The 25747-nt window shown below is 54.1% G+C and overlaps 4 protein-coding genes across 5 annotated transcripts; 2 read left to right on the plus strand and 2 right to left on the minus strand.

Annotated features, from left to right (window-relative positions):
* Nucleotides 1-12: 12 nt before the first annotated feature.
* On the plus strand, nucleotides 13-10356 carry E2f1 (E2F transcription factor 1). Of its 2 annotated transcripts, none has more exons than XM_057781074.1 (7): nucleotides 13-381; nucleotides 5261-5351; nucleotides 5667-5886; nucleotides 6632-6784; nucleotides 8347-8461; nucleotides 8556-8775; nucleotides 8875-10356. In XM_057781074.1, the coding sequence occupies exons 1-7, from the start codon at nucleotides 127-129 to the stop codon at nucleotides 9117-9119; spliced, it is 1299 nt and encodes a 432-aa protein (XP_057637057.1). In that variant the 5' UTR covers nucleotides 13-126; the 3' UTR covers nucleotides 9120-10356. The 2 variants fall into 2 exon arrangements, with proteins under 2 accessions (XP_057637057.1, XP_057637058.1); XM_057781075.1 differs by lacking the exon at nucleotides 13-381 and adding an exon at nucleotides 1820-1871.
* Nucleotides 10357-10850: 494 nt separating this feature from the next.
* On the plus strand, nucleotides 10851-25621 carry Necab3 (N-terminal EF-hand calcium binding protein 3). Its single transcript, XM_057781559.1, has 13 exons — nucleotides 10851-10996; nucleotides 12586-12610; nucleotides 13665-13773; nucleotides 14388-14413; nucleotides 14559-14656; nucleotides 22438-22574; nucleotides 22832-22950; nucleotides 23112-23191; nucleotides 23278-23328; nucleotides 23675-23787; nucleotides 23947-24024; nucleotides 24704-24795; nucleotides 24878-25621. Exons 1-13 carry the CDS (start codon nucleotides 10895-10897, stop codon nucleotides 24904-24906), a joined length of 1059 nt encoding a protein of 352 aa, XP_057637542.1. The 5' UTR covers nucleotides 10851-10894; the 3' UTR covers nucleotides 24907-25621.
* On the minus strand, nucleotides 14676-18366 carry Actl10 (actin like 10). The gene has a single exon (XM_057781560.1). The coding sequence runs from the start codon at nucleotides 17253-17255 to the stop codon at nucleotides 16251-16253; it is 1005 nt and encodes a 334-aa protein (XP_057637543.1). The 5' UTR covers nucleotides 17256-18366; the 3' UTR covers nucleotides 14676-16250.
* C9H20orf144 (chromosome 9 C20orf144 homolog) lies at nucleotides 18377-22431 on the minus strand. Its single transcript, XM_057781561.1, has 2 exons — nucleotides 20474-22431; nucleotides 18377-19952 (listed from the first exon to the last, which is right to left on the minus strand). The coding sequence occupies exons 1-2, from the start codon at nucleotides 20597-20599 to the stop codon at nucleotides 19542-19544; spliced, it is 537 nt and encodes a 178-aa protein (XP_057637544.1). The 5' UTR covers nucleotides 20600-22431; the 3' UTR covers nucleotides 18377-19541.
* Nucleotides 25622-25747: the final 126 nt, after the last annotated feature.

Here is a 25747-nt window from a genome sequence, read left to right on the forward strand (position 1 = left end):
GTGGCCCGGACTTTGCAGGCAGCGGCGGCCGGGGCGGAGCGGGATCGAGCCCTCGCCGCGGCCTGCAGCCATGGGCCCGCGCCGCCGCCGCCGCCTGCCTCCCGGGCCACGCGGGCCGTGAGCGCCATGGCCGTGGCCCCCGCGGGCGGCCAGCACGCGCCGGCGCTGGAGGCCCTGCTCGGGGCGGGCGCGCTGCGGCTGCTCGACTCCTCGCAGATCGTCATCATCTCCGCCGCGCCCGATGTCGGCGCCTCGCAGGTCCCCGCTGGCCCCGCCGCGCCGCCCGCCGGCCCCCGCGACCCCGACGTGCTGCTCTTCGCCACACCGCAGGCGCCCCGACCCGCGCCTAGTGCACCGCGTCCCGCTCTCGGCCGCCCGCCGGTAGGGACCCTAGGCGCGGGCGGGGGAGGGGCGGGCTGCGGCGCTGGGCGGTGCGGAGCCTGGGCTGGGCCTCCGGGCTCCGCCCCGGGGCGCGCGGTGACAGACTGCCGGTCCCTGTTTGCTGCGCCTTGCTCTGGGCCTCAGCGTCCTCACCGGAGCGTTGGCGTCGTTGATGATAATGGTTCACGTGTATGCAGCTGGTGCTTGCTTAGTGCACGCCCAGCCTTTGGCACACTTAGAATTTCGGCCACAGTTCTCAACTCTGCTGTGAGCTGGGTGTTGTCACGTGCCCATCTGCCAGAGGGAGGAACTGAGGCCCAGACAGGGAAGTGCTTCTCGCAGCTGCAGGTGGTGGGACTAGGATTTTAACTAATGTCTGCTGACTTGCAGCAGGACTTAGGGCTGGGTGGTGAGCACAGTTGCTTGTGGGAGGTGAAGGAGCGTGACTGTTGGCGACCCCTTGGGGAGACCCCTCCTTAGTGCCTCGATGTTGGATTGCCAGGTGCAGGCCTAGCCTTCCAGGCCTCTGGGGATAGGCCTCCTGACTGGGAGGCCTTCTCTGCAGGGGCGGGGCGCTGGGCCAGCTGCTGCAACCCTTCCTCTGCCTGTCCTTCCATCTGCCACCCTTCCAGCCCCTGGTTGCCATGGAACTTTATTAATCAGGCGGGCAGACCCTCGAGCCTCTGGAAGACTGGATGGGCTGGGCCCCTGAGATCTATGGAAGGGGCCTCCAGTGCCTGGAGACGTGGGAGGGAGATCCCTGGATAAAGTCTCCACTTATCCCCGAACAGCAAGTAGCTCAAGACCAGTTTAGGCTGGGGGCCTAGAAAAGGCAGCTGAGTCAGTGGAGAGTGGAAGCTTGGAACGTGGATCCAAGCAGGGACAGGCACAGGGTGTGGGCCACCAACTTTATTGTGGGGGTGGAGCAGACAGGAGGGGGGTTCTCAGCAGGGGGCTTGGAGCAAACGGGAGGGGCAGGGCTCAGAGTAGAAGCTGTTCAACTGCTGATGGGGGTGTGGGTGGCAGCTGGTCCCTGAGGCATCTTGGGAAGGCCCATAGCCCCCTTGGCCCTGTGCCCAGTGCTGCCTTCCTTCCGGAATCACCAAGATGCTAATAATAATAACAATAGCAGCTCGGATTGTTCCGAGGATGTTTTGTGTGCCAGGCCCCGTGCTAAGCACTTCATCCACTTATCCCTGTGGGCAGCCTTACTTTCTGATCCTTCTTAGAGATGGGGAGCCTGAAGCCCAGAAATGGTGGAACTTTCCCCAACCATTCGGCCAGGGAGTGGTATTTCCTGATTGTTACTGGCCCTTTCTCCCAGTGAGATCTGGCTTGTTATTGGTGGGTCAGCTAGCTTGCCTTACACTCTGGGGGCCTGTGCTTGCAGATAGGAGCTTGAGGCCTGGCCAGGTAGTCTGCACTGGACGAAGTATTCCTTTTACTCCAGCTGACTTCGTGAGCCCCACCGTTGCATGCTTGGTGCAGAGGTATTTAAGGGTCCCCTGCCCCCATGGTACTTAAGGGCCAGCCGACATTTTCTGTGGGAGAGGCTGACAACATCCTGGAGCCAAAGGCCGAGAATGCAAATCTGGATTTTAGCCCCTACTGACTTTGCTCTGGCATTTTGGGGGCAGTCCTTGAAATAAGCTACAGGCTTGGCTTCCACCCAGTAAGCACTTGCTGAATGCTTCCTGTGTACAGAACTCCATGCAATTCGGACATTCCTCTCTGCCCTGCCTACCTCTACCTTGTCATAGCTCTCGTGTGTGTGTGTGTGTGTGTGTGTGTGTGTGTGTGTGTAGGTGTAGATCCTGTAGGGGGAAGCGAAGACAACAGAATCACCTCACGTTCAAGGCCAGCCAGGGTTATGTAGTGAAACATTGCCTTAAAAGTAAATTAAATTTTAAAGATAAATGTGTTCGGGGACTGGAGAGATGGCTTAGGGCATCTGGCTGCTCATCCAGAGGACCCAGGTTCAGTTCCCAGCACCCACATGGCAGCTCACAACTGTCTGTAACTCCAAGATCTGACACCCTCACACAGACACATGCAGGCCAAACACCAATGCAAATAAAGAAATACGAGCATGCTCTGCTGTGACAGCTAGAGTTTGCATCCCAGCACCTACACGGAGGTCACAGATGCCTGTATAACTCCAGCTTCAAGGGATTTGATGGTGTTTTCTGCCCCGTGCCCACATTTTCATATACACTCAAACAAACACACAAATATCTTAAAGAATAGATTAATTAAATAAAAATATATCAAAATGCCAAGTCTATCTTGGTTTATTGGCATATCTTATAATCCAGGCAGACAAGGTTACTGACTCCTATTCAGTGCCAGCCTACACTGAAAGATCTTACAAAGCTGGTAGCAAGAGGCTGAGTTTCCCATTATACACGTAATACCCGTGTGCTGTAGGAAGTACATAGTACCGTGCATTAGGTCTGTGGAAAACAGTAGAAAGCCATTTATGGCCCAGGACACTTGTTTATCCCTGGCTGGTCACTGCCTGCTGCTGTGTGCTGTTGGGGATGGAACCCAGGATTTACAGTATGCTGAACAAGCACTCCACCAGTCCTCAGAATTTTTTTTTTTTAAATAGTTCTAAAAATTGCTGTGAGCCAGGTGTAATGACAGTTCCTACAAAGTAGAGGGGCAAGGTCAGGAGTTCAAAGCTTTCCTCGGCTGCCTGTCGTGCTTGAGGCCAGCCTGGGCTATTTGAAACCCATCCGTGTTCACATTCTCATTGCCCTGGCTCTCCCACAGGAGTTGCTGTTTCTGAAACACGCTGTTAGAAGCTCAACTAGAGAACAGCCTCTGAGACTTTTAATCCAGGAAGGGACCGTCTATATTAACCTGCCACAGTGGTCCCTTGTGTGTCGGTGAGAGCATTCTGCGTTATCCCAGGGTTTGCTAAGTGTGCAGTGTCTGACCCTTCTGTGGATAGCTGTTGGAGTCATTCAGCTGTGTTCACCAGTGAGCATCTTCACTGTGCCTTTTAGGATCTCGGTGTTCGGGTTGTCTGTCTAGAGAGGAGCGACAGAAACGGGCATCTGCCAAGGGCCAGCATGCTGGGAGAAAGCATTCCCGGCTAGCTTGTATATAGGGGTCTTGCTCCTGGGTAGGACTCATGCAGCCCATTGGGGTGTATATCTTGAATTTCTCCCTGGCTACAGGCCCATCCCAAGGTGGAGACCACCATAGGCTCTGCTGTCAGGCGTGTGTTTGGTGAGGAAATGCAGGGAAATGCCCTGCACAGACAGCATAGGCTGTGTGTGCTGCACGCGTTCCTCTCTCTTCCTCGTGTGCCGTCCTAGTCCTTGGCTCCCAGGAGTCAGTGGCAGCATGAGAGGGTGGGAAGTCTAGTCAGCACCTGTTGATTGACATTGGGGACCGACACTGTCTGAGGTGGAGGGGTAGGCAGGAAAGATAGACGCCTCTGCAGCACTTCCTGGATGTGGGAAAAGGCTGGATTTGAGGCAGTCCAGACAGAAGGGTAACTTCTCTCTGAAGTGATTGTTACAGGGGTCCTGCAGGAGGGTGCTGCAGGTGTGAGGAGGGGGGCAGAGGGTAAGCCTGAGAGGCAGGGATCTTAGGAGAAAGGCTTTGCCGAGGCAGAGATGTGGAGGGAGACCAGGACGGGGGCAGCTGGACCACCGGGTGTGTGTGTGACAATGGCTGTGGGTAGCATTCTTGGCAAATGGAGGTGACAGGTGGTGAGCCAGGTTGAAAGTGGGTTCAGCTGAGAAAGGCCTGTGGCTGGTGAGAGGACAGCAGGCCTGGTCCCGTTAGGGTGTCCTGTCTGTTGGAGGGATTTCAGGATCCTTTCCATCTCTGCGTGTCTAGCCTAAACTGGAGGGCATGGGGAGTAGCAGCTTGGGGTCCTTCTCAGACAGACCTGGGAAGCAACTGTGGCTCTGTCACTTCCTGACTGATCTTGAATATGGGTTGCTTGTATCTGCAAAGTGGAGCCATTGCGGTGTTGCCGGTCCAAAGGCATCAGCTGCTGCCATGGTTATAGATAGATGCGCAAATGAGTTAAAAATTAGAGAGGTGCCTTATTTGCCCTAGGGACCTTACCCTTCTTTGGTGGCTTATGTGGTCTCTGTGGCTAGGACTTGAGGGAGATTCAGTTGGTGCTTCTGGCCTGGGATGGAAGCTGCTGCGGACAGAAAACGGCCTGGTTGTAATAGGGAGGCAGGACTAAGGCTGAAGGATTTGCTTCCAAGCTTGTGGTCCTCACCTAGGGGAGCTCCCGGCTCTTGGCCAGCGGGGCTTATCTTTGGGGCTGGATGGGCGTATGACACAGCAGCTTTTCTCCTGCCCCTTTCTGCCTTGTGGAAGGTCCAGGGAGGGCCTCAGTGACCTGTCTCAGAAGTGACACCATCACTTCTGGCTAGCATTTAAGAGGAAGGAAGTTAGCACTTGTCTTTGAAAGAGGTATCGGAAGTAGCAAGTCCTGGTGGCATGTGCCTGTAGGCAGGAAGAAGAGTGGTTCAAGGTTATCCTGGGCTACACAGTGAGTTTGAGGTCAGCCTGGGCTAAATAGTTGTAGGAACTAGGACGACTGAATGGTAGATTGTGCTAGTGTATGCAGGGCTCTTGTTTTAATCTCTAGCATCATAGCGATGCCTTGTTCTTGGCTGGTATACTGTGATGAACACCTGTTGGACCTAAAACTTGAACTCAGTCTTTAGTCTTGCGCTTGAATGATTTGTGTGGTAGGATAACAAATGCTTAGGATCTGTCTCTGCTTGCATATCTAGGCATCCTGATAGAGAAAATAGAACTGGAGTGCCAAGCCCTTAGCTAAGCCTTTTGTGTGGTCTCACTCCTGGTTACTGGGCCTCTTTCTGTGTTTCTGCTACAGGTGAAACGGAGGCTGGATCTGGAAACTGACCATCAGTATCTGGCTGGGAGCAGCGGGCCGTTCCGGGGCAGAGGCCGCCACCCAGGGAAAGGTGCTGGTTGACTCTTAGCTTCTCAGGCTCAGATTTGGGGGTGGGCATGCTCGTAGACTGGGGGCCCCAGCAGGCAGCTGGAATGGCTAGCTGACATGACTTCCTCAGGCCTTGGAGGTGGGGAGTTCCCCAGCCACAGAGGAATGCTTTGGTTGGCAGACAGCAGCCACAGGGCCTTTCTGCTCGGCCTAAGAGGAAGGAGCCCTCTGCCTCCTAGCTCATCTTGCCACTCTGCAGTGCTAGGGAGACAGGACTGTTGGGGGCAGGCTGTGTGTTTGAGGAGAAGCCCTGCCTAGCCTAACCCCTGCCCCCCAGGTGTGAAGTCTCCAGGGGAGAAGTCACGCTATGAGACATCGTTAAATCTGACCACCAAACGTTTCTTGGAGCTTCTGAGCCGCTCAGCTGACGGTGTTGTTGACCTGAACTGGGCAGCTGAGGTGCTGAAAGTGCAGAAAAGGCGCATCTATGACATCACCAATGTCCTTGAGGGCATCCAGCTCATTGCCAAGAAGTCCAAGAATCAGATCCAATGGCTGTAAGTACTGACCAGTCAGGTGGGCTGGTGGCAGCCAGACCAGGCCTGCAGTGACTTCCTGCATTCGTAACAACTGGGAAATCATTGTCCAAGGAGAGGTGTCTTCCCTGGGTGATAGATGGGGAGGGACATACAGATCTCACAGATCTAGCTCCCTATGGCTGTACAAGGTGTCCTATCTAGTAAAAAAAAAAAACACACACACACACACACACACACACGGTGAAGGTTCCCTGTTCCCTTTCCCAGTGGTGCCCATTTTTGGGCCACTGTGCAACCATCATTCCAGCTTTTGCTGTCAACATGGAGGTCGGCCTTACAGCTGTTTTAGTTTTGTTACGACTTCTCCCTTGTGCCTCCCTCTCTCCCTAGGCGTCCTACTGGCCTCTGTGGCACATCTGCCTTCTCGGTTCTTGATGGATCACTCTTCATTCTGTGTTATCTTGTTGTCATTCTTTTTTTTATATTAGAATTTTTCTTTATTGATATAAATTTATCTCTTGTTGTTGCCATTTTGTGGCATGTATGTGCTGCTGTTTTCTTCCCGGGCTCCTTGGTGGGGTTATGTAGGTATCTGCCGACAGGCTAGGCATTTTACTAAGCCCATGCCAGTCTAACTTGGAGCTGAGCTGGGGAGCCAGAGAGGGGAAAGAGCTAAACAGTGGCGGCGGCAGACTGCCTTGGGTGCCAGGACTGGTGGATGGGGCCCGAGGGCAGCTGCTAACTCTTCTCTGGCTTCCTGCAGAGGCAGCCACACCATGGTGGGGATCAGCAAGCGACTTGAAAGCCTGACCCAGGACCTACAGCAGCTGCAGGAGAGCGAGCAGCAGCTGGATCACCTGATGCACATCTGTACCACACAGCTGCAGCTGCTTTCTGAGGACTCAGACAGCCAGCGATATCCTTGAGTTGGCAGGGGGTGTGGGGGACAGGCTTGGCCGGTGGCGGCACCACACTGAGACACAGAGGTTACCCAGGACTCTGGATTCTAGGATTCTGGCTTTGGAAGCAATGCCTGCCTCAGCATTTACTCGCCATAGCACACTGAACAAGTGACTTGGCTTTCATGGGCCTAAGTTTCATCGGTAAAAGAGGATAGTAACCATTTCCAAAATTATGCATATTAAAAAAAGAAAACAACTGGGTGGTGGTGACACGTACCTTTAATCCCAGCACCTGAGGGACAGGTGCTCACTGAATTTGAGGCCAGCCTGGTCTCTAGAGTAGGTTCCAGGACAGCTAGGGCTACACACAGAAGCCCTGTCTTGAAATACAACCGAAAAAGGAAGAAAGAAAGAAAGAAAGAAAGAAAGAAAGAAAGAAAGAAAGAAAGAAAGAAAGAAAGAAAGAAAGAAAGAAAGACAAGACGGCTTGATGAGTAAAGGTGCTTTTGGCCAATCTTGACCATCTGAGTTTAAGTCCCAGTGGAAGGAGGGAACTGACTCCTGTAAGCTGTCCTCTGACCTGCACGTGTGCATGCATACACACACACACACCTGTGGCATGTGTATGCATGTACACAAAGACACAATATAAGTAATAAGTTTTAAAATAAGTAATACATATTTAAAGAAGCCCAGAATTGGAGAGTTGGCTCAGCACTTAAGAGCACTTTTGTTTTCGCAGAGGACCCAAGTTCAATTCCTTGCATCCACACGGTGGCTCACAACTGTTTGTAACTCTAGTCCTAGTGCATCTGATGCCCTCTTTTGACCTCTGAAGGCAGCAAGTACACGCTTGGTACACATACACAGAAAAGTCCAGTCTGGGTGTGGTGGTACACGCCTTTAAAATCCCAGCAAGTAGACACCTGAACTCAAGGCCAGCCTGATTTACATATTTCCAGGCTAGCCAGGGATACACAATGAGACCCTTTCTCAACAAAACAAAGATGTGTCCAGTATGGTGGTGTATGCTTGTAACCCCAGGGCCAAGTATGAGGCAGAAACTTCCACATATTCAAGGCCCGTCAAGGCTGTGTAGTGAGGCTGTCAATAAAAGTAATCACAGGCCACTGGACTACACGGAGAGACCCTGTCATCAAAGAGAAAAGGTAGTACCAGTAATAACAAGACTTAGCCATTGATTTAGTGCCTGATTGTAGCTTCAAAGTTAAGACTTTTTAATTCATAAAAAGAAACTTCATTAGAGTGTGTATCTTTTTAGTAAATACCATTGATTAACAGCAAGATTGTCAAAAGCAATTTCCATCTCCCAGCCTGGAGACTTGTTGAGCATTTTATGTGGAATTATTGCAGGCAGGCATTAGTTTAGAACTGGATGGGTAGCTCTCTGTACAGATGTGGCAGTTGAGCTTAGGAGTGAGGCTCTGAGCACCTACTATGTGCCAGGCTGTGGGATGAAGGAGTAAAAACAGAAGTGACTAGATAGGGGTGAAACTTCGTATGTGGGCTAAGTTCCGGGTTCCTCAAAGGTCAAATGGCCCTTGACTCCCCCAACCCTGGCCTATGTGACCTGCCAGGACCTTCGTAGCATAGCAGACCCTGCAGAACAGATGGTCATAGTGATCAAGGCCCCTCCTGAGACCCAACTACAAGCTGTGGACTCTGCAGAGGTGAGACTCGGGACCCCAGGCCTGACCAAGACAGGGTGGGCTGGGCTGATGGCCACCTGGACCTCAGTTTACCCTGCCTGCTGCCTCCGTGCAGACATTTCAGGTCTCTCTTAAGAGCAAACAAGGCCCCATCGATGTTTTCCTGTGCCCTGAGGAGAGTTCAGGGGGCATCAGCCCTGGGAGGACCCCATGCCAAGAGACATCATCTGGGGAGAACCGGACCTCTGGCTCTGGCACTGCAGGACCTCCACCATCACCTCCTTCCACATCCCCGACCTTGGATCCCAGCCAATCCCTGCTAGGCCTGGAGCAAGGTAGGTAGGGGCAGGTTTTGATCTCCTGTTTGGGCAGTCAGTCATGGCAGCCCCTTTGCTGCTGGGCCAGTTCTAACCTGTAATGCCTGCTTTCCCCAGAACCAGTATTGTCACGGATGGGCAGCCTGAGGACCCCCACGGAAGACCATCTGTCACCGCTGGTGGCTGCTGACTCACTCCTGGAGCATGGTCGAGAAGACTTCTCTGCACTCCTCCCTGGGGAGTTCATCAGCCTTTCCCCACCCCATGAGGCCCTTGACTACCACTTTGGCCTTGAGGAGGGTGAAGGCATCAGAGATCTCTTTGACTGTGACTTTGGGGATCTGACCCCTCTGGATTTCTGACGGAAGCCTAGGCAGTCAGGGCATCTGAAGATACCTACCCTGTCTGCAGCTTTGGAGCCTCCTGCCCTGGCCATCCTTTCTGCCTCATTGGAAAAGCACGATTCATACCCTCTTCTCTGTGCAGTAGCTTCTAGCTCTGGGGTTTGGCTTCTGCAAGATGAGCAGACCAAAAGGGGGAAGGATTTTGTATGGTGTGTGTGTGTGTGTGCATGTGCACGCGCATATACACCCCACACTGCGCAGTGTACATGGGGTATATTCTGTGTGTGTGCGTGCGTGTGCGTGTGTGTGTACCGGGGAATGAAGGTGAACACATCTGTATGTGTGCTGCAGACACATCCTGGTGTGTCCACATGTGTGCATGAATCCATGTGTGCGCATTGGGGTGGGGGTGGGGCTCTAACTGCACTTTTGGTGTCCTTGCTGCAAAGGCCCTGTGAGGCCCAGGGTGGCTGCCTGCTCGCAGAATCCTGTGTCAGCCAGGCCAGGTGGGACAGCTAGCTTGGCTGGCTGGGATTGCAGGGCAGCAGGAGCACTGCTTAAAGGTTTTCCGATCGAAGCTTTAACGGAGCGTTTATTTATTTATCGAGGCCTCTGGCAAGCCCGGGGAATAAGCTAAGGGTGGGAGGGATATGGGGCTGATACCCCTACTTCCTATACTCTGAAGCAAGGGCAGTGTCCCATAGCTTTTGTTTTCTTTGCCCAACCCCAAAGGAGCTGAGGCCCAAGTAGTTTATTTATTGGGAAACAGACTGACAGCCATGGATGGGGAGGTGGTTCCCTTTCAGAAGGTTGTGCTGGCACCCTAGCTGCACCCCGTGTGGATTTGAGGTGGGAAAGCGAATGAGGGCCTTCACTGACAGGGTGGACAGGAGGGTGGGTGTGGGGTTCCTCCTGTGTTTGGAGTGCCCCTCCATTATCCTCCCCACCCTCCAATCTGCACTTTGATTTGTTTCTTAGCAGTTCTGTTCCCTCCTGCTTTGATTTTAATAAACATTTTGATGGTGTTAGGGCTGGGTTTGGGACTCTACACTGATGTGAGGCTAGGGTTGGAGGGATTACTCATTCCCTGTTCCTATTAAATTCCTCTCCGTATGTGACCACTTGAGAGGAAGAAAACTGACCCAGTGACTAGTAGGAAGCCATGCATATTTCCTAAGTGCAGAAAAGGGAGTGTTAAGAGTCGACTTGCTGTGCGCCTTCCGGACATTTCTGAGCATTAGTAAAGATGCAACAACACGGTTAACTGTATTGTGTCAGATGCTTTTGCATGTGTGTGTGTGTGTGTGTGTGTGTGTACTTGCAGCATGTGTTCCTCCCTCTTGGCCTGTCTTACGAGTGAGAACACCCAAAGTTTCCTGGAAGAGGTGCTGGGGCTGAGATCTGGGAGAAGAGCGGTGACTTGGGAATCCATGACGTGTTAATTCTTAAATGGAAGTCCTTTGAGCAGAGCATCTATAATCTTGAGGGGCACCTGTTATCCTCAGATACCCAGAGATAAGAGCTTGTGGGCTTGACCTGTTAAGGCTCCTGCCTACACCAGACTGTGTGGAGCTGCTGGTCCTAAAGAACTGGCAGGCTGTCATTGCTAGTGACCCCTTACCCCACCCCTTGGGATGGCGCCTTACCCCACCCCTTTTGGAAGCCTCTTCCAGGCAGGGAAACCGAGGCCAGATGGGGCGGGGCTGCGCTTGGGCCAATGGGCGCACGCCCCGCCCCCAGCCAACCAAGGCGGCCTGGGAACCGCAACCCGCAGCCTTGCGAGCCTCCGAGCCATGGCGTGCGCCGGGTTGCTCGCTGTGTGCTTGCTCCGGCCACCCGCGCCCCAGCCGCCGCGACACTCTGCGCCTGCCGCGGGACACGCGTTATTCCAGGATGTGAGTAGGGAACCGGTGGGCGGGCACAGGGCTCCCCGGGTCCCGGTCTTCCGTGGTCCTGTCTCTCCCTCCACATCCTGTTGGTTATGCTTCGGTCCCTCTCCCAGATTATCTGTGACCCTGCTGTTCTCATCCCCCCCCCCCTTTGTGTTCCTTATACTGTCAGTGCCGCTCCGTGTCTCTCCTTGTCTCTGCAATAGTGTTACTGTCCTCCACCCCAAATATGCCCAGTGGGGCTGGGGCTCTAAACACTCAGTCACAGTAGCCGTCACCAACCTGCTGGGCTGATGGGACTTGGTAGCCTGGACCTAGAAGGAATCTCTGTCCTGCCCCAGAAGCCTCAGGCCTCACCGAGGGTGGCAGAGTCCTGCAGTTGGTAAGGGACTCCTCTCATGGGCAGCAGGTGGCATTAAAACCCCCTTATATGGCTTTAGAGCATCCTGACTGCCTCAGACACTGCTCTAAGCCCCCTATACCCTCCCCCTTCTTTTTTTTTAACCTCTCACTGATATGCTCAGCTGGTCCTGCCCCTACTCCAGAGGTCCTTGCTAGTGGGAGAGGCTGTCGTGCCCCTTCCCCAATGCCCTAGTGACTCAGCACCTTGACCATAGTCCTTCAGGCCTAAGGAGATACATTCCAGGTCACAGATGGAGTCAGGGGACACATTAGGATGTAGATGAATGTGTCTTCATTCCAAGCTTAGCTCTCCTGTTCCAGCCCATCCCAAAGACCCCAGCTAGGCCACACTGAAGTGCTGTGTGACCCCAGTCTAGCAGGGGCCTTCTCTGAGGCAGCCTGAAAGTTACATTTGTTGTTTAGACCAGTGACCCTGGCCTAGAGGGTTCTGTCCAGGCCATGAACTTGGTGCCCTTTGCTAAGCTGTTTTGGAGGACTGGTTCCTAATAGGGCAGGCACTGGAGAATGCTGCTGTCTGCTTCATCACTGCCTCTACAAACAAAGCCTGCTGACCCTTGCCATCTTCCTTGCTCCTCATGCAAATGTGTATGCACAGATCCCAGCCTTTGAGATGGCCTCTTCCCCAGTCCTGAAAGGGTTAAACTCAGGCTACTCCCTCATTACTAGTGGGAAAACCAAAGTACTCACAGAGGGCTAGCCAGTGGCTGCCAGTCTTCGACAGGCACAGGAAAAGCCTACTCAGTGAGGTGGATGGAGAATGGGCTATAGGGGGAGTGCAGAAGAGCCAGGGTGCGGGTCTGGTGAGGCTTTCATGGCTCCTCAGGACGGATCTTGGGCCATCTGTTCAAGCTTCCTCAAGCTGGGACCATGCCAAAGGCTGATCCATCAGAGGGAACTCAGGCTAGACTCCAGCTGTGGGAAGTGGAGGTACAGAGAGCTGGCCAGGAACACCCACCCACCGGGAAGTCGCCCTGCAGCAGGAGGGAGTCAACCTTAGGACTTGCTGTGCGGATCTTCCTGTGCTACCTTGCTGGAGACTCCGGCAGTACTGCCCTAAGCCGGCGGCGATGCAGGGGAGCTGGCTGTCCAGCTGGGGCCCCTCTGGCTTGGGAGGGGACTCCTACTTCTCTGGCTCCACTCACAGCACCCTCTTATTTCCCTTTGGCCCTTAGGTTTTCCGCAGAGCAGACAAGAATGGTGAGTGTGGCTTCTTCCCCTCCGGTCCCACAGCGCATGGGGGTGGGGCATGGGGTGGTAGGAGAGCTAGGGAGTTACAGCCTACAGTGAAGTCTTGAGACTCCCAAGTGAGAGATGAAGCGAGGGACACTGCCTGGAGAACAGATGGTATACAGAACAGGGAATAGAGAAATATGCTTTGACCTGGGGCTGGAGCTGGGGGCTTATGTTAAGCAGTACTTTAGCTCCATGATGGGTGCTTGTATAAGACCTTGTAAAGCCCGTACAACAGCTTGCGAGATGGGAATTCCTCACTCCATTTCACAGGGAAGGAACAGAGGCTCAGAGGAGGACATCAGTTGTCTAACCCTTCAATTAGTGGCCCTGAGACCCAGATCACCCTAGGCTCCCTGGATGAGGTGGTGGAGTGCCCCATTCAGCCTTCACTTTTCTTCCCCATGGGGCTGCAGATTCCTGTGTTTCAGCTTCCTGGTGTCCCCAAGTGCTTGTCCTTTTATGAGCCTCTTCAGATTGATTTAAGACACATGCTCTCAGTGCATTCTGTGGCAGAGGCCCAGGCCCTCCCCATCTTTGCTTATCACTCAGACCAAACCCCATCATCTTTAACCATCTTGTCCTGTTCTCTGCCTCTGCTTCCATCCCCCTATGCTAGGAAGCTCATTCTCACCCGAGCCAGTCTGCTGCTTTGTAGAGTCTGTCAGAAGGCTTTGCTTCCTCCTGTGTGATCCTGGAGCAAGGCTAGTTTATGGGACCAGGGACTGTGCCCCTAAGTCCTGAGCCATGCTCTGGTGTGTCCCAGGCAGTTCCCATACTTCCATTTGACAGATACTGAGTCCTTACCAAATGTATCCTGTACGAGATGTCTCCTTCAGCATATACTTTTGGCTACCCTTGTCCTTTTGTCCAAAATAGTCAGGGCCACCACTAAGGCCACCACCCTAGGCTATCTGGCTGAGTGATTGTGAATACTGCCAGACCTTTGGGGAACCTAGATTTGGGGGCAGGATGCAGCCAGGACTCAAGGATACCAACTCCATGCCCTGCCTCTCCCCAGACGATGGGAAGCTCTCCTTTGAAGAATTCCAGAATTACTTTGCTGATGGGGTTCTCAGCTCAGTGGAGCTGCGGGAACTGTTCAGTGGGATCGATGGGCATCTCACCGAGTAAGTCCAACCTGGCCAGGTTGTCCCAACCTACTGTGTCCCCTGCTGTCACGGCTCCTTCTGGAGGCCAGGGGGTGGGGAAAGACGTCAGGGCCCAGCGCCAACTTTATCCACCCACCTACACCCTCTTCAGCTCCAGCCTTGTTGCTACACTGCTTCCAGCTGGGACCCCAGAATAACTAGGCTTGACTCACCACCCGTGCTCAGCGCCTTCATTCCCATGCAGAGGATGTCTGAGGACAGCTGGGTCCTGCCTGCCTCCGCCTGTGGATGCAGGTGCAGGGATACACATCTTCCCCAGTATTCACATACACATATCTGCTTCAAGTGGACACTCCTTCCCTGCCTCTTCACTTGGGGACACACACGCCCTGAACGTGCAGAGCCGCTCCCCTCCCCTCCCTTCCTCTTCTCCTTAGTGTGTATGTCCCAGACTAGATCAGCATTCAAGGCTTCAGAGGCTTGGACTGACCCCTTTGAAGTGCCTATGCCCCTCCCCCACCAAACAGATGCCATGCCAGGCTGAGTGAACGGGCTGGGGACACTGTTACCTACGTTCAGTTCACAGGCCCAGGTTCTAAGAGTCTGAAGAATGTTTTCTCTTTCCCTCACAGCAATTTAGAGACAGAGAAACTGTGTGGTGAGTAGAGGCCTGTGCTGGCCCCTGTGTCCCGGCCCCTGGGCAGGCGGGTGTGGTGAGGGTACCATGGGGTAGGAAGCCGGGGGCAGCTGAGGAGTTCCAGGCTGGAGAGATGGTGTGGCTGGAGCCCCTTTCCTGCCTACAGACTATTTCTCCAAACACCTGGGCGTCTATCGGCCTGTGCTGGCAGCACTGGAGTCACTGAACCGTGCAGTGCTCACTGCCATGGACACGACAAAGCTGGTAAGTGCAGGGAAGAGCCCGTGGGGAACCTGCAATGATGGCTTGGTGCAGTGGGACTCTTCCCTGTCGTAGCTCAGGGCTGTGGAAACGGAGCTGGGATTCAGACTCGGGTATTCCCACTTAATAACTGCCCTTTACTCCCTGATTCAGTTTCGTCATCTAAAAGCCAGAGGTGATCATGAAGAATTAAGTGGGTCACGGTGGCTTACACCTGTAATCTCAATACTCAGGAGACAGAGGGAGGAACATTTGCTGTCAGTTTCAGGCCGGCCTGGCTAGAGTTAGACCCTGTTGGGGGAGGAAGAGGCAGAGAGCTAGTGTTTTGTTCTTTGCTCTATTCCCAGTACCCAAAACAATTCAGGCAACATAGTAAGTTTTTGTTGACCTGATGTAATTGCTGGGGGCTGTCAAGCCAGGACCTAGCAGGCATGGGCTAGGACATAGGAGATGAGGTGATACATGTCCACAGGTACATGGAGCCTATGAGGCAGGGCCTAACCCCAGGACATGTGAGAAGGCAGGCTTCTATAGATATGCGTATCTGTTTGTTGGCCTATATTATAACCTGTGTAGACAAGTGTTGACAGCCAGGGCTCCAGACCCTTAGTGATCAAAACCAAAATAAAACAAAATAAAAAACCACCCCCTTTATGTGTTAAGCTAGGTGGTAGCTTACACTTTTTCTTTTTGGAGACGATTTCCCTTGACTGTCCTGGAACTTGCTCTGTAGACCAGGCTGGCCTTGAACTCACAGAGAGCTGCCTGCTTCTGCCTCCTGAATTCTGAGATTAAAGGTGTGCACCTCCACTGCCTGGTGGTGGTTCACACTTCTAACCCCAGCACTTGGAAGAGGCTGGAAAGCTTGAGACGAAACCCAGCCTGGGCATATAGCTGAGATCCTGTCTTAATAGAGAAAAACTCTCCCTTTCCCCATGTCCACGGCTCTTCTGGAGGTGGGTTGAGCAGGCCTGGGGCTTTTCCCAACTATCCTTTTTTTTTTTTTTAAATATTTATTTATTATGTATATAATATCTGTCTGTGTGTCTGCCTGCAGGCCAGAAGAGGGCATCAGATCTCATTTCAGATGGTTGTGAGCCACCATGTGGTTGCTGGGAATTGAACTCAGGACCTTTGGAAGAGCAGACAATGCTCTTAACTGCTGAGCCATCTCTCCAGCCCCCAACTATCCTTTTTTTGATACTTGAGGATAGACCCTAAGGCTTTGCACATGCTAGTCACTGCCCCCCCCCCCCCAACTTTCTACAGAAAAGGGAATGCTGAGAGCTTCAAGTGAGGGGCAGGGCTTCTAGGTTCTTCATATTAAGAGTTTTTTTTCAAATGTTCTTTGAGCCTGGCCCAGCTGGGGGGGGGGGGCTGACATTCTCTAAACATGTGGTGGTTTGGGTTTTCAAATGAAAGCAAAATGAGGGTCAGGGTTAGCCCAGAAAGGGAAAAGGGCAGTCCACCCACATATAACCCTGCCAGCTACAAACACTTCAATCTGTTTATCTGGTTCTCCACGCTAGGCCAGAGTTGCCGCCTCTGTTCCTGCAGTGCCCCTGGTGTCACCAGTCATTCTGCGTCCATATAAAACTCAGTCGAACACTTCTCGCACCAGAAAAGGGCCATACTCCTCGTACATGGCCCGAGTCATCCAACGGCACTGAAAAGAGTTCAGGGAGGCCATCATGGAACCTCCAGTCCACACAGCTGTGCCCCGTCCAGGCTGAGCCACCAGACAGGGCCGCAGGGCCGGGTACCCATGCCTCCGGCACTGTGCCTCTAGCTCCAGGTTCATGCGCTCCACAAAGCCCGGGAAAAGGGTGGAACCACCAGCCAGCACCACCGTACTGGCCAGGCGTGTCCGCAGTGTTGAGGGAATCTTCTGCAGTGCCTGGAAGGCCAATGTGGGCAGTCCTGGCTCGGGGTGGCCTAGGAGACTTGGCTGGAAGAGGGGTTCAGGGCAGCGGAAGCGCTCGCTGCCGAGGTGCACATAGCAGCCATCGCTCAGGCAAAAGCAGGCCCTCTGGTGGCGGGCAGGGTCACAGATATCACCCTGGAAATCTAGGGACACATAGCAGCAGCGCTTCTTGAGCTGTGTAACGGTCTTGCGGGGCAGAGCCTGCAGCTGAAGATCAGGGCACGCCGCCACCAGCAGGTCTCGAAAGTAGCGCGACAGGGTGCTACCTGCCACATTCAGACGGAAGGTGGCCTTGTGCCATGAGTGACCTGCGTAGACGGGTGTGGCGTGGCACACGCCTGCTCCCGCCTCCACAGCCAGCCCACTGAACGCTCCGGTGGAGCAGAGTGCCAGCAGTGCCGTGCTGGCCATGTGGCACGCGGGCACAGTCAGGGCCTCGAACAGCAGCTCGGCCACCTTTTCTCGGCCCTCCGGTGGTGCTGATGGCGAGTCGCTCACGAGCACAGGCCACTGCTCGGGGCGGACCTGCAGGCCTCCCACCATTAGACGCTCCCACAGTCCCTCCAGTGCATCCCAGTCCACCACCACGCCGTGCTTGATAGGGTGCGCACGCGCCACGCCGCCTGCCAGCTCGCAGCCGGGTGCTCCGGGCAGCACTGGCCGGTCCCAACTTGGCATCAGACTTGAGCTCTTCAGCACAATGCGCGGCTGGAGCTCCCCGGCGAAGCCTGCCTTAGTGAAGCCGGAACCTTGGTCTACCACCACCGCAACGTGATCCAAAGAAGGGAGCCTGTGGACGCGGCGGGTCCTGGGCACCGACGCCACCTTCTGGGCTCAGTGTGCCCCAAGCCCTGTGGGCCTTCTGGGCGATAACCAGCCCTCAGTTCTCAGCTCCGCCTCTGGCTACGAGGTCCCGCCTCTTAGGGCGGTGGTTCCTTTTTTGGCTCCACCCCAAAGGGGGGTGTGGCCCTGCTGAAGTCAGTACTTAATTCCTCCTTAGGGTCCTAGAGTCCGGGCACGTCACCTCGCTGTGGAGGTTGGAAGGAATGGTCCGAGAAGAAAGGAACTTAGATTGGGCTCATTGTGACCTCAGTCTGGCCGCACAACCCCCACCCCCTTCCTCCTGCACAGGGCTGATGGCAGCCATTTGGGAGCCCATAATAGGGGCCTGGCTGACCAGCACAGCCGATTCTTTTCCCAAACGCTTAGAGTATCTGTGTACTCCGGCCACAGCTCTAAAGAGAAAGCTCTCAACCATATATCTAGTTACAATGAGAACTTCCCTGTGCTCAACCTTATAGCCACACGGAGGTCTAGTCTGACCCCTTCAGCTCTGAGGCCCACATAACCACCTAAGCAAGCTCAAATCTTTGTAGTGTTTCTTCCTCTTAAAGGTAGCCACGAGCCTCCCTCCTGGATAGACTATTCTCTTTAGGATCATTTTGGTTAAAAATAGAAGATTCAGATGCACTTAAGCTAAAAAAAAAAAAAGGACTATATGGATACTGGATGTTTTCTGGATCACAAGGGTGGAAAAAGTCTTAGGAACAGGATGTGACCATAGGGTTGTGGTTAACTGGTAAGGTCTCTTAAAGTTCCCATTACAGTCCTGGAGAAGGGCATGATAGAGCCAATTTGGGGTAAGCGCACAGGTGCTGAGAACCGTGACTGGGCAATTAACTCTCAGTAGGTACTATGCTGGGGGGGGGGGCACACGTTCTCGGCATGTCCACTGCCTGTCCACAACTTATGGTTCCAGTGGCCTGAGACCTTCATCCTGCTACCTCTGGTCCCAAGGGAGCCCTTCTGAGTCAGTCATCAATGTGTGGCAGGAAAGGCGACTCGGAGTTTTTGTTTCCTGAAGCAATCTGCTGCACTGAGCTCAAGATCCTCCTGCCTCATCCTCTTGAGTGCTGGTATTACCCCAGCTGCCTACAACTGGAGATGGTAGCTTTAGGGTCTGTTCTGGAAGCTGGGTGTGGGATCCAAGAAAGCCAGCAGCTGCTTCTCCCCTAGCGTGCTGCTTCTCTCAGAAATGATACGAGGAGTAAGAATGACTCTGAAGCCCACTGGTGCCACGAAAGTACGGAAAAAGCAGGTGGCAGGAACTGAGGGCAGACAGGCTGGGGAGATGGGCAAGCACGTCCCAATTTTAGCCTTGGGCTTTAGTGGGGCTAGTGGAGAAACACTGGGCAGTGGTGGCAGGGGAAGCGAGCTGCCTTAGAATCGCGGTTTGGAAGAAGCTTTGGCTACATGTGGGGTAGAGGATGAAATTTGGTACCTTGGGAGAAAAGTGCTTTGACCTGAAAATTTGGGGAATTGAAAGCTTGGGAGTTACTGATCACTCACAGGCAGGAGTGAGACCAGAGAGGCTCAAGCCCTTTTTCTTTTGTGTTTTGTTTTTCGAGACAGGGTTTCTCTGTAGCTTTGAAGCCTGTCCTAGAACTAACTCTTGTAGACCAGGCTGGTCTCGAACTCACAGAGATCCGCCTGCCTCTACCTCCCGAGTGCTGGGATTAAAGGCGTGTGCCACCACTGCCCAGCTCTCAAACCCTTCTTGAGTGTTTTGCCATAGGTGGACTCTGTAGTTCCACACCACCATGGCTAGCCAGCCTCCCTGTTCTTCCTGGTATGATGACTGCTAGGAGCCTGGGACCCTCCCTCCGCCTATGAGGGATTTCTGAACGTTGAGGACTTTAGAAGACCTCAAGCCTTTGGTGAAAACAGGTTATGCCAAGCGTAGCCAAGTATAGATTGCTCAAGCCCAACTTGAGCCTCTGGGTCTGGCATGAGCTGACTTTTGTGCCACAAAGATAGGCGCAGCTCTAGCTCCAGGTCGTGGTGATGGCTCTGCTTCATTCCTACTCACCGGCGGCCTCAGCAGGGACAGAAGTGGAAGACGCCCAGGTTGCTATGTGCTCTTTATTGAGCGGAGTCCTAGCGCGGGGGAGCCGTGCCAAGCACTCAGGGCCGCGGGCGAGGGCAGCGGCGCCGCTTGCGCGGCTGCTCCTCGCGGGGGTCGCCTTCGCTGCAAACCTCATGGTGGGTCAGCAGGTGCGCGTACAGCGGCTGCCAGCCCTGCTGGGCCTTGGCCCCGGCCCCCCGCCCGCCAGCCGCGCGACGCCCTTCCTCCTGCAGCCGTGCTTCCAGCTGCAGCAACAGCACCAGGATCCTTTTCATCTCCCCGGCGCGCGCGCCTTCGCGCCTGTCCACGCCGTCGCCTGCGCCACGCAGCATGGGCGCCACCCCTGGGAAGCATGTCGGGGCGGCGCCGAGCGCATCCTCAACCGGCCGCCCGGGCCGGGCACACGGGCACGCTGCTGCCTCGGCCAGCTGCTGCCGCTTGTCCAGCGGGAAAAGCAGTACGATCTTGGTCTGGGGGTGGGCGGGTTGTGACGGGAAGAACGCGCCAGGGCAGGGCCTGAAGCCACTCCCGTGCCTCTGGAGGACCCAACCTCCCGAATCCCACGGTGCCATCAGGGCCGTTCACCCCGCACCCCGGGGCCCTGCCTCCTCACAGGAACCCATCGTCCACCCTTGGCCCATCCACTGCGTACTTTCCCAGCCTTGATGCGGAGGTTCTCACCCACCCGGGCGGAGTCAGGGGCCTCACGCCATTGAAAGAAGGGGAAAGTGATGTGATGTGAGGCTGTAGGCTGTAGAGAGGGAGTAAAAGATAATCCATGTCTGTGACCCCAGCGACACCTACGCTTTTGGCCTCACCCCTGGATAGAGCCCCACTTTCTAAAGCCCTTGCTTCTAGGGCCCCTATACCACCTATGTGGGCTTCAGAGACTCTCCACCTCTAAACAGATTCTCTAAGCCCTCTCATGCCCCTGGGTCTAAAGGCGCAGACTCCAGCACCCGGTATCCCATTGGGCCTCCTCCCTACTCACACTTGGCTTCTTCCGCTTGAGGTGGCTGAAGAACTGCTTGTGACGGGCCTTGTCCATGTCAGGCGGCCTGTCCTTACTGGCCTGACTGGGTGCTTTGGTCCTCTTGTGGGAATTGCTGTTTCCCATGGTAGGACTGGTCACTAGAGGCCACTGCCCATGCTGCCTCGGCCCTGCCCTCTACCCAGGGGTCCTGTTTGGCCCCGCCCCACCAAGTGAACCGCATTGTGAGCTCACAAGTGACCTCATTACACCAAAGCTCCGTTCTTCCCCTTGACCGCCCCAGCTCCGGAGAATCTGGCCTCTATTCATTTTCATGACCTCTTCTGGGCTCAGCTTCCCAGGTGCAAAACAGGGCTAGTGCTTTAACCGAAGAATGCTTAGAAGGTGCTTAAAGGTGCACAGAGGGGAAATTTGAATCTTGGCCTGCCACTAATTAGGTGATTAATCTTGGCCAAGGTTCAACCAACCTCTCAAGGCCTCAGATACGGAGTAGAGTCAACTATGGTTCCTACAAATTATGACGGGTAAATGAGATTCTTGGGATGAGTCTGGTATGGGGTGGGTGGTTCTACCAACCAGGCTTTTTTGGTTGCAAATAGCAGAAAATTCATCAGTCCTCATATACCTCCAAAGGGAAGTTACTAAAAAGGGTAGCATGGAAACAGGTCCCACAGACTTCAGGACAGGAATTGGGCACTAGTCCAGCCCTTTTGTTGTAAGCCTGGTCCACAAGGTACCATCTCGGCTGAGCCAAGGCAGGTAGTAGGCAAGCAAAGCCAGTGATAGACGTTGCTGTGGAGCACGACTCTCCATGGCTCCCCAGGACTCCCACCTTAGGTTCGGGTGTGCGGTGGGGGTGAGGGCTTCTCAGGGCATCCTGACTGGTCAGGTATGTAGCTGGGCAGATTACTAACAGTACGGCCCACAACAGTGAGGGCGTTTTCAGATTGAGAACTCTGACTGCAGGCACTAGGCTCAGCCCTTTGTAGCAAGTAACGGAGGGGAGCCTCATTCAGTCCTGTGGGAGAGATGGAGGCATATGGTGAAAGCAGTTGAGGAGAGTGGGTATCCCAAGATGGTTGGCAAGGGGTCTGAGGCATGGGCAGCCTCTCTGTCTCTGCCTACCTTCAGGGAACTGAGGGAAGGCTGGTAGTAGGGGCTGGAGTCAGTGCAGGCAAGTGTGTTTGTGTCTCTTCAGGGACCTGGATGTCTTGTATAGGTAGCATCTAGAAAAATCCATGCAGCAAATGTTGGTTCCAGAGATTGGTGAATGGAATAACGGAAGAGCAAACACACACAGCACACACATGTGACTGTGAGCAGGTCCAACAGGCCCGTAAGAGGCCCAGGTGTAAAAGTGGTCTTACTGCCCTGCGCCTTCACCCTGCCTGGCTGTGCCCAGGAACATCACTGGCTGTGGCAAAGATGAGATTAACAGAGAAGAGAAATTGAGATCCAGGAAAAGCAGTGTAGTAGTGGGCTGTGATCCTTAGGAGGCAGCTCTGTACCTGCCAGGATGAAAATACCCTAGCCTGGACCAGGAAAGGGGCCCTCAGAAGCTGGGCACACTGGTGCCCATTTTTTTTTTTTTTTTTAAGTTTTTCGAGACAGGGTTTCTCTGTGGTTTTGGAGCCTGTCCTGGAACTAGCTCTTGTAGACCAGGCTGGTCTCGAACTCACAGAGATCCACCTGCCTCTGCCTCCCAAGTGCTGGGATTAAAGGCGTGTGCCACCACCGCCCGGCCTACTGGTGCCCATTTTTAACTCTAGCACTGGGAAGGTGTAGGCAGGAGGATCATGAAGCTAAAAAAGACCCTATCTCCAAACCAAACTAGAAAGTGAGTGAGTGCTTGTGCTGGGCCTGCATGCCCTGAACCTGACTTCCCCTGCTACTCCCGTGAGTAAGACATAGGCAGACAGCAAGGTAAGCTCCTTCTTCAACTGCAGCTCTCTCCCTGCCCACAGGAGTACGAACAGGCCTCCAAGGTGGACCAGTTTGTCACACGGTTCCTGCTTCGAGAGACTGTGAGTCAGCTACAAGCCCTGCAGAGCTCCCTGGAGGGGGCATCAGACACCCTGGAGGCCCAGGCCCGAGGTCAGCGGTACGTTAGAGGGCTGTTGGCCCGCGGTCTGGTGTGTGCCTTTTGTTCCTGCATTCCAAACTCCTCAGTTCCATGGTCTACCCAACCTCTTGGACAGGAAGGCCATGAGCTGGTCAGAAGGGATAGATAGTTTGGGGACTGGGATTCAAAGACCCAGGAGATCTGCCTTGCCCCACCTAAGCTTGGTCCTGTACTGGAATCCTGGTCTTGACCCTACTGTGGGTCTGGGGATAGCAGGCTGACCTTCTACTTTCTAGGCTGAATGAAGAACACATGCAAGTGCACAGCAGATCCCGCAGCAGCCGGCGGGCAGGGCGCAGAGCCCTGAAGAGCATCAGCTGGTTACCAGCCTGGTCTCCTGGATCCTCTGATACAGGTGTGCTTACGGCAGGGTAGGATCTGGCTGCACAGGGTCCAGGGAAGATGTGCCATCTCCTATTCTCTTAGGGCTTTGCTCCACCACTGTTCCCAGTTTGCCCTGAGAGGACTCCCAGCTTCGGGGGCCCCTGGCTGATATCCTCCTGGTCCCCCTATCAGGGTGGACTTCAGAGGCTGAACTGCAGTGGCAGCTGCAGGTCAATCGCCTCCAGGAGCTCATAGACCAGCTTGAATGCAAGGTAAGTGGCTGGGTGGCCGGTGCCCCTTGAGGACCTGCCCATGCCAATACATGTGAGGCTCGACCTACATTCTTTGCCCTTTGCAGGCACCCCGTCTGGAACCCCTGCAAGAGGACCTTGCCAAGGGGCCTGACTCGGTGAGCTTGGGAAGGAGTGCTCATGAAGAAGGGTAATGGCTGTCTACTCGGACCTGGGAGGCAGGTGCTGGGTTCTGGTTCTTGTTCTATGACCCCCTTAGGTTTTCTGCTCTCTCATCTGTATCTCTGAAAGTCAGGTCTAAGGTAGGAATGGAAGCAAGAGGGCACAGTGGGAGGTGGTACCACAGACAGGGTCAGTGGCTTAGAGGATGGAGTCAGAGATGCTGGGAGGTCCTGTTGGTTGTGGGAACCTGACCCCACAGGGTGCAGATCTGAACCATATTAGGAAGGGTGAGGTCATACTCTGAGCCTAACTGACCCCAGTGACTAGCTGCTCTCTTGTTAGCACATCCTTGTGGCGCAGAGACAGGTCCAGGTGGCAGAGGATGCCCTGCAGGATTTTCACCGTGCCCTGTGCTGCTACATGAACTTCACAGGGGCCCAGAGCCATTGTCTACAGTGAGTCGCTGGCTAGCTAGTGGGATGTTTGAGGTGGGGAGGGGTAAGCAGGGAGGGATGGTGAGCTGGGTAATCTGGGCAAGGCTCCCATGAGATCCTTGTCAGGTAGTCAGTGGTGGTCATAGCCTTGGTCCAGCCTAGCTACCTCTGGCTCTGCAGTGTGTCTGCCCAGAAGATGCTAGACCATGCTTCCTTCACCCTCTATGAGTTCTGGCAGGATGAAGCCTCCTGGAGAAGGTGAGTGTGGTTTAACACTTGACACTGACTATGGGTTCTGAAGGGGTTCTGACTAGGTCCAAGTCCTACCTTCCTGTTCTCTGGCTGTGTGACTTCAGATAACTTACCTAACACATCTGGGTCCCAGATGAGATGATGTGTAAAGAATGAATGCAAATTAGGTATTGAGTGCATGCCTGTCATATCAACACTGAAGGCAAAGGTAAGAGAGCTCGGAGTTCAAGGCTAAGCTGGGCTACACAGCAAATTCAGAAAAGCCCTGCTTGAGAACACAACAAACAGACAAACAAAAACAATAGATAGTTAACACAAGTTGGCCATGGTGGCACAAACCTAAACTCCCAGCACTTGGAAAGCAGAGGCAGGAGGATCAATGATTTAAGGCCAGCCTGGACTATATAACAAGACCCTATAAAACAAACTCAAAGAACTCAAGACAATGCCAGGTGCAGAGTAGACACTCCGTGAATGTACACTGTTGTCAGTGTACGCCCCTGTGCTGGCAGTAGTGATGTAGGTACCTTGTTCCCATTTTACCAAGAGGGAAACTGGAGGCTAGAACCAGTAGAGGAAGGGTTGGTGCTTGAGTCCAGGCAGCAGGACTAATGTTGGGTAACGAGAGCTGAGCACTGATCTCAGAGCAGATGGCTGCAGATTGTCTATTCCATGGCCCTCCCAGGCACCAGCAGTCGCCCTGCAGCAAGGCTTTCCAACGCACTCTCATCGATCACCTGCAGGCCCCGGACACTCTCACCACTGTGTTCTTCCCAGGTGTGTTGTACCCTGTGCTCCAAACAGCTCTAGGACCAGGGGGGGCAGCCCAGTTCCTGACCTCCCAACCTCTCACCCACAGCCTCCTGGTGGATTATGAATAATAACTGATTCGGGTCTGCTTAAACTGGTGACTCTGCAGCATGGCCCATCACTCAGAGCCTTCTGCACTGGTCAACTCTACACTAGACCAAGAAGCCTGCCTGTTCTCAGGCTAAGGGCCTGATCAGCTGGTAGAGGGGCTTAGCACAGGGATCAGGGACTGGGTTGCCTGCTTATTTATTTTGCTGTTTGTAGCTTCCAAGCACCTGGGCTTCTGCCTGACTCGGGAAGCCCAGATCCTGGTTCCCTTGTCCTCTGCCTTGGTGTGTGACCCAGGCAGATCCCTTCTCTCTCTGGCTGCCTAGGAGTGTCCTGCTTTCTGTTGTTTTGGGGTTAGGTTTCTGTTCTTCCTCAACCAGTGGCAGAACCAGGGCTGATGCTCAGGGACCCCTCAAACCCTGGGACCTTGACCCCTGAGGCTAGGCCAACTCAGTCTGTAGTGTAGAAACCCAGGATGTCTATCACTCTTCTTGGTCAGATCTAGAATTTCTAGCATCAATTTGTTGTACAAGAGACCTCTGGAGTATCCTGGGTTGGTTTGCATGTCATTTGCATACTATTTGCATGTTTTGCCCCACCCATTCTCAGGGCACTATGAGAAGCCCCAAGAAGACCTTGCAGAGTAGCAATAATTTGGGCCTAGAGTTGCCTGTTGCCCCCAGAGATCTCTGAATCCAAGTTTAGGACCCCAGCACAGAGGCAATAAAGTTGGTGGTTACCTGTGGTGCTGCCTCTGTCTGTCTGTCTGTCTGTCTTCCTGGCCACCTTGACGTGAAACTCAGGGAAGAAAACTGCAGTTGGTATCCAGCTGAAGCTGACTCATGGGCAGAGGGAGCTTTTTCGCCGCTCT

The sequence above is a fragment of the Chionomys nivalis genome, chromosome 9 (genome assembly GCF_950005125.1).
Source record: "Chionomys nivalis chromosome 9, mChiNiv1.1, whole genome shotgun sequence".
NCBI classification, from domain to species: domain Eukaryota; kingdom Metazoa; phylum Chordata; class Mammalia; order Rodentia; family Cricetidae; genus Chionomys; species Chionomys nivalis.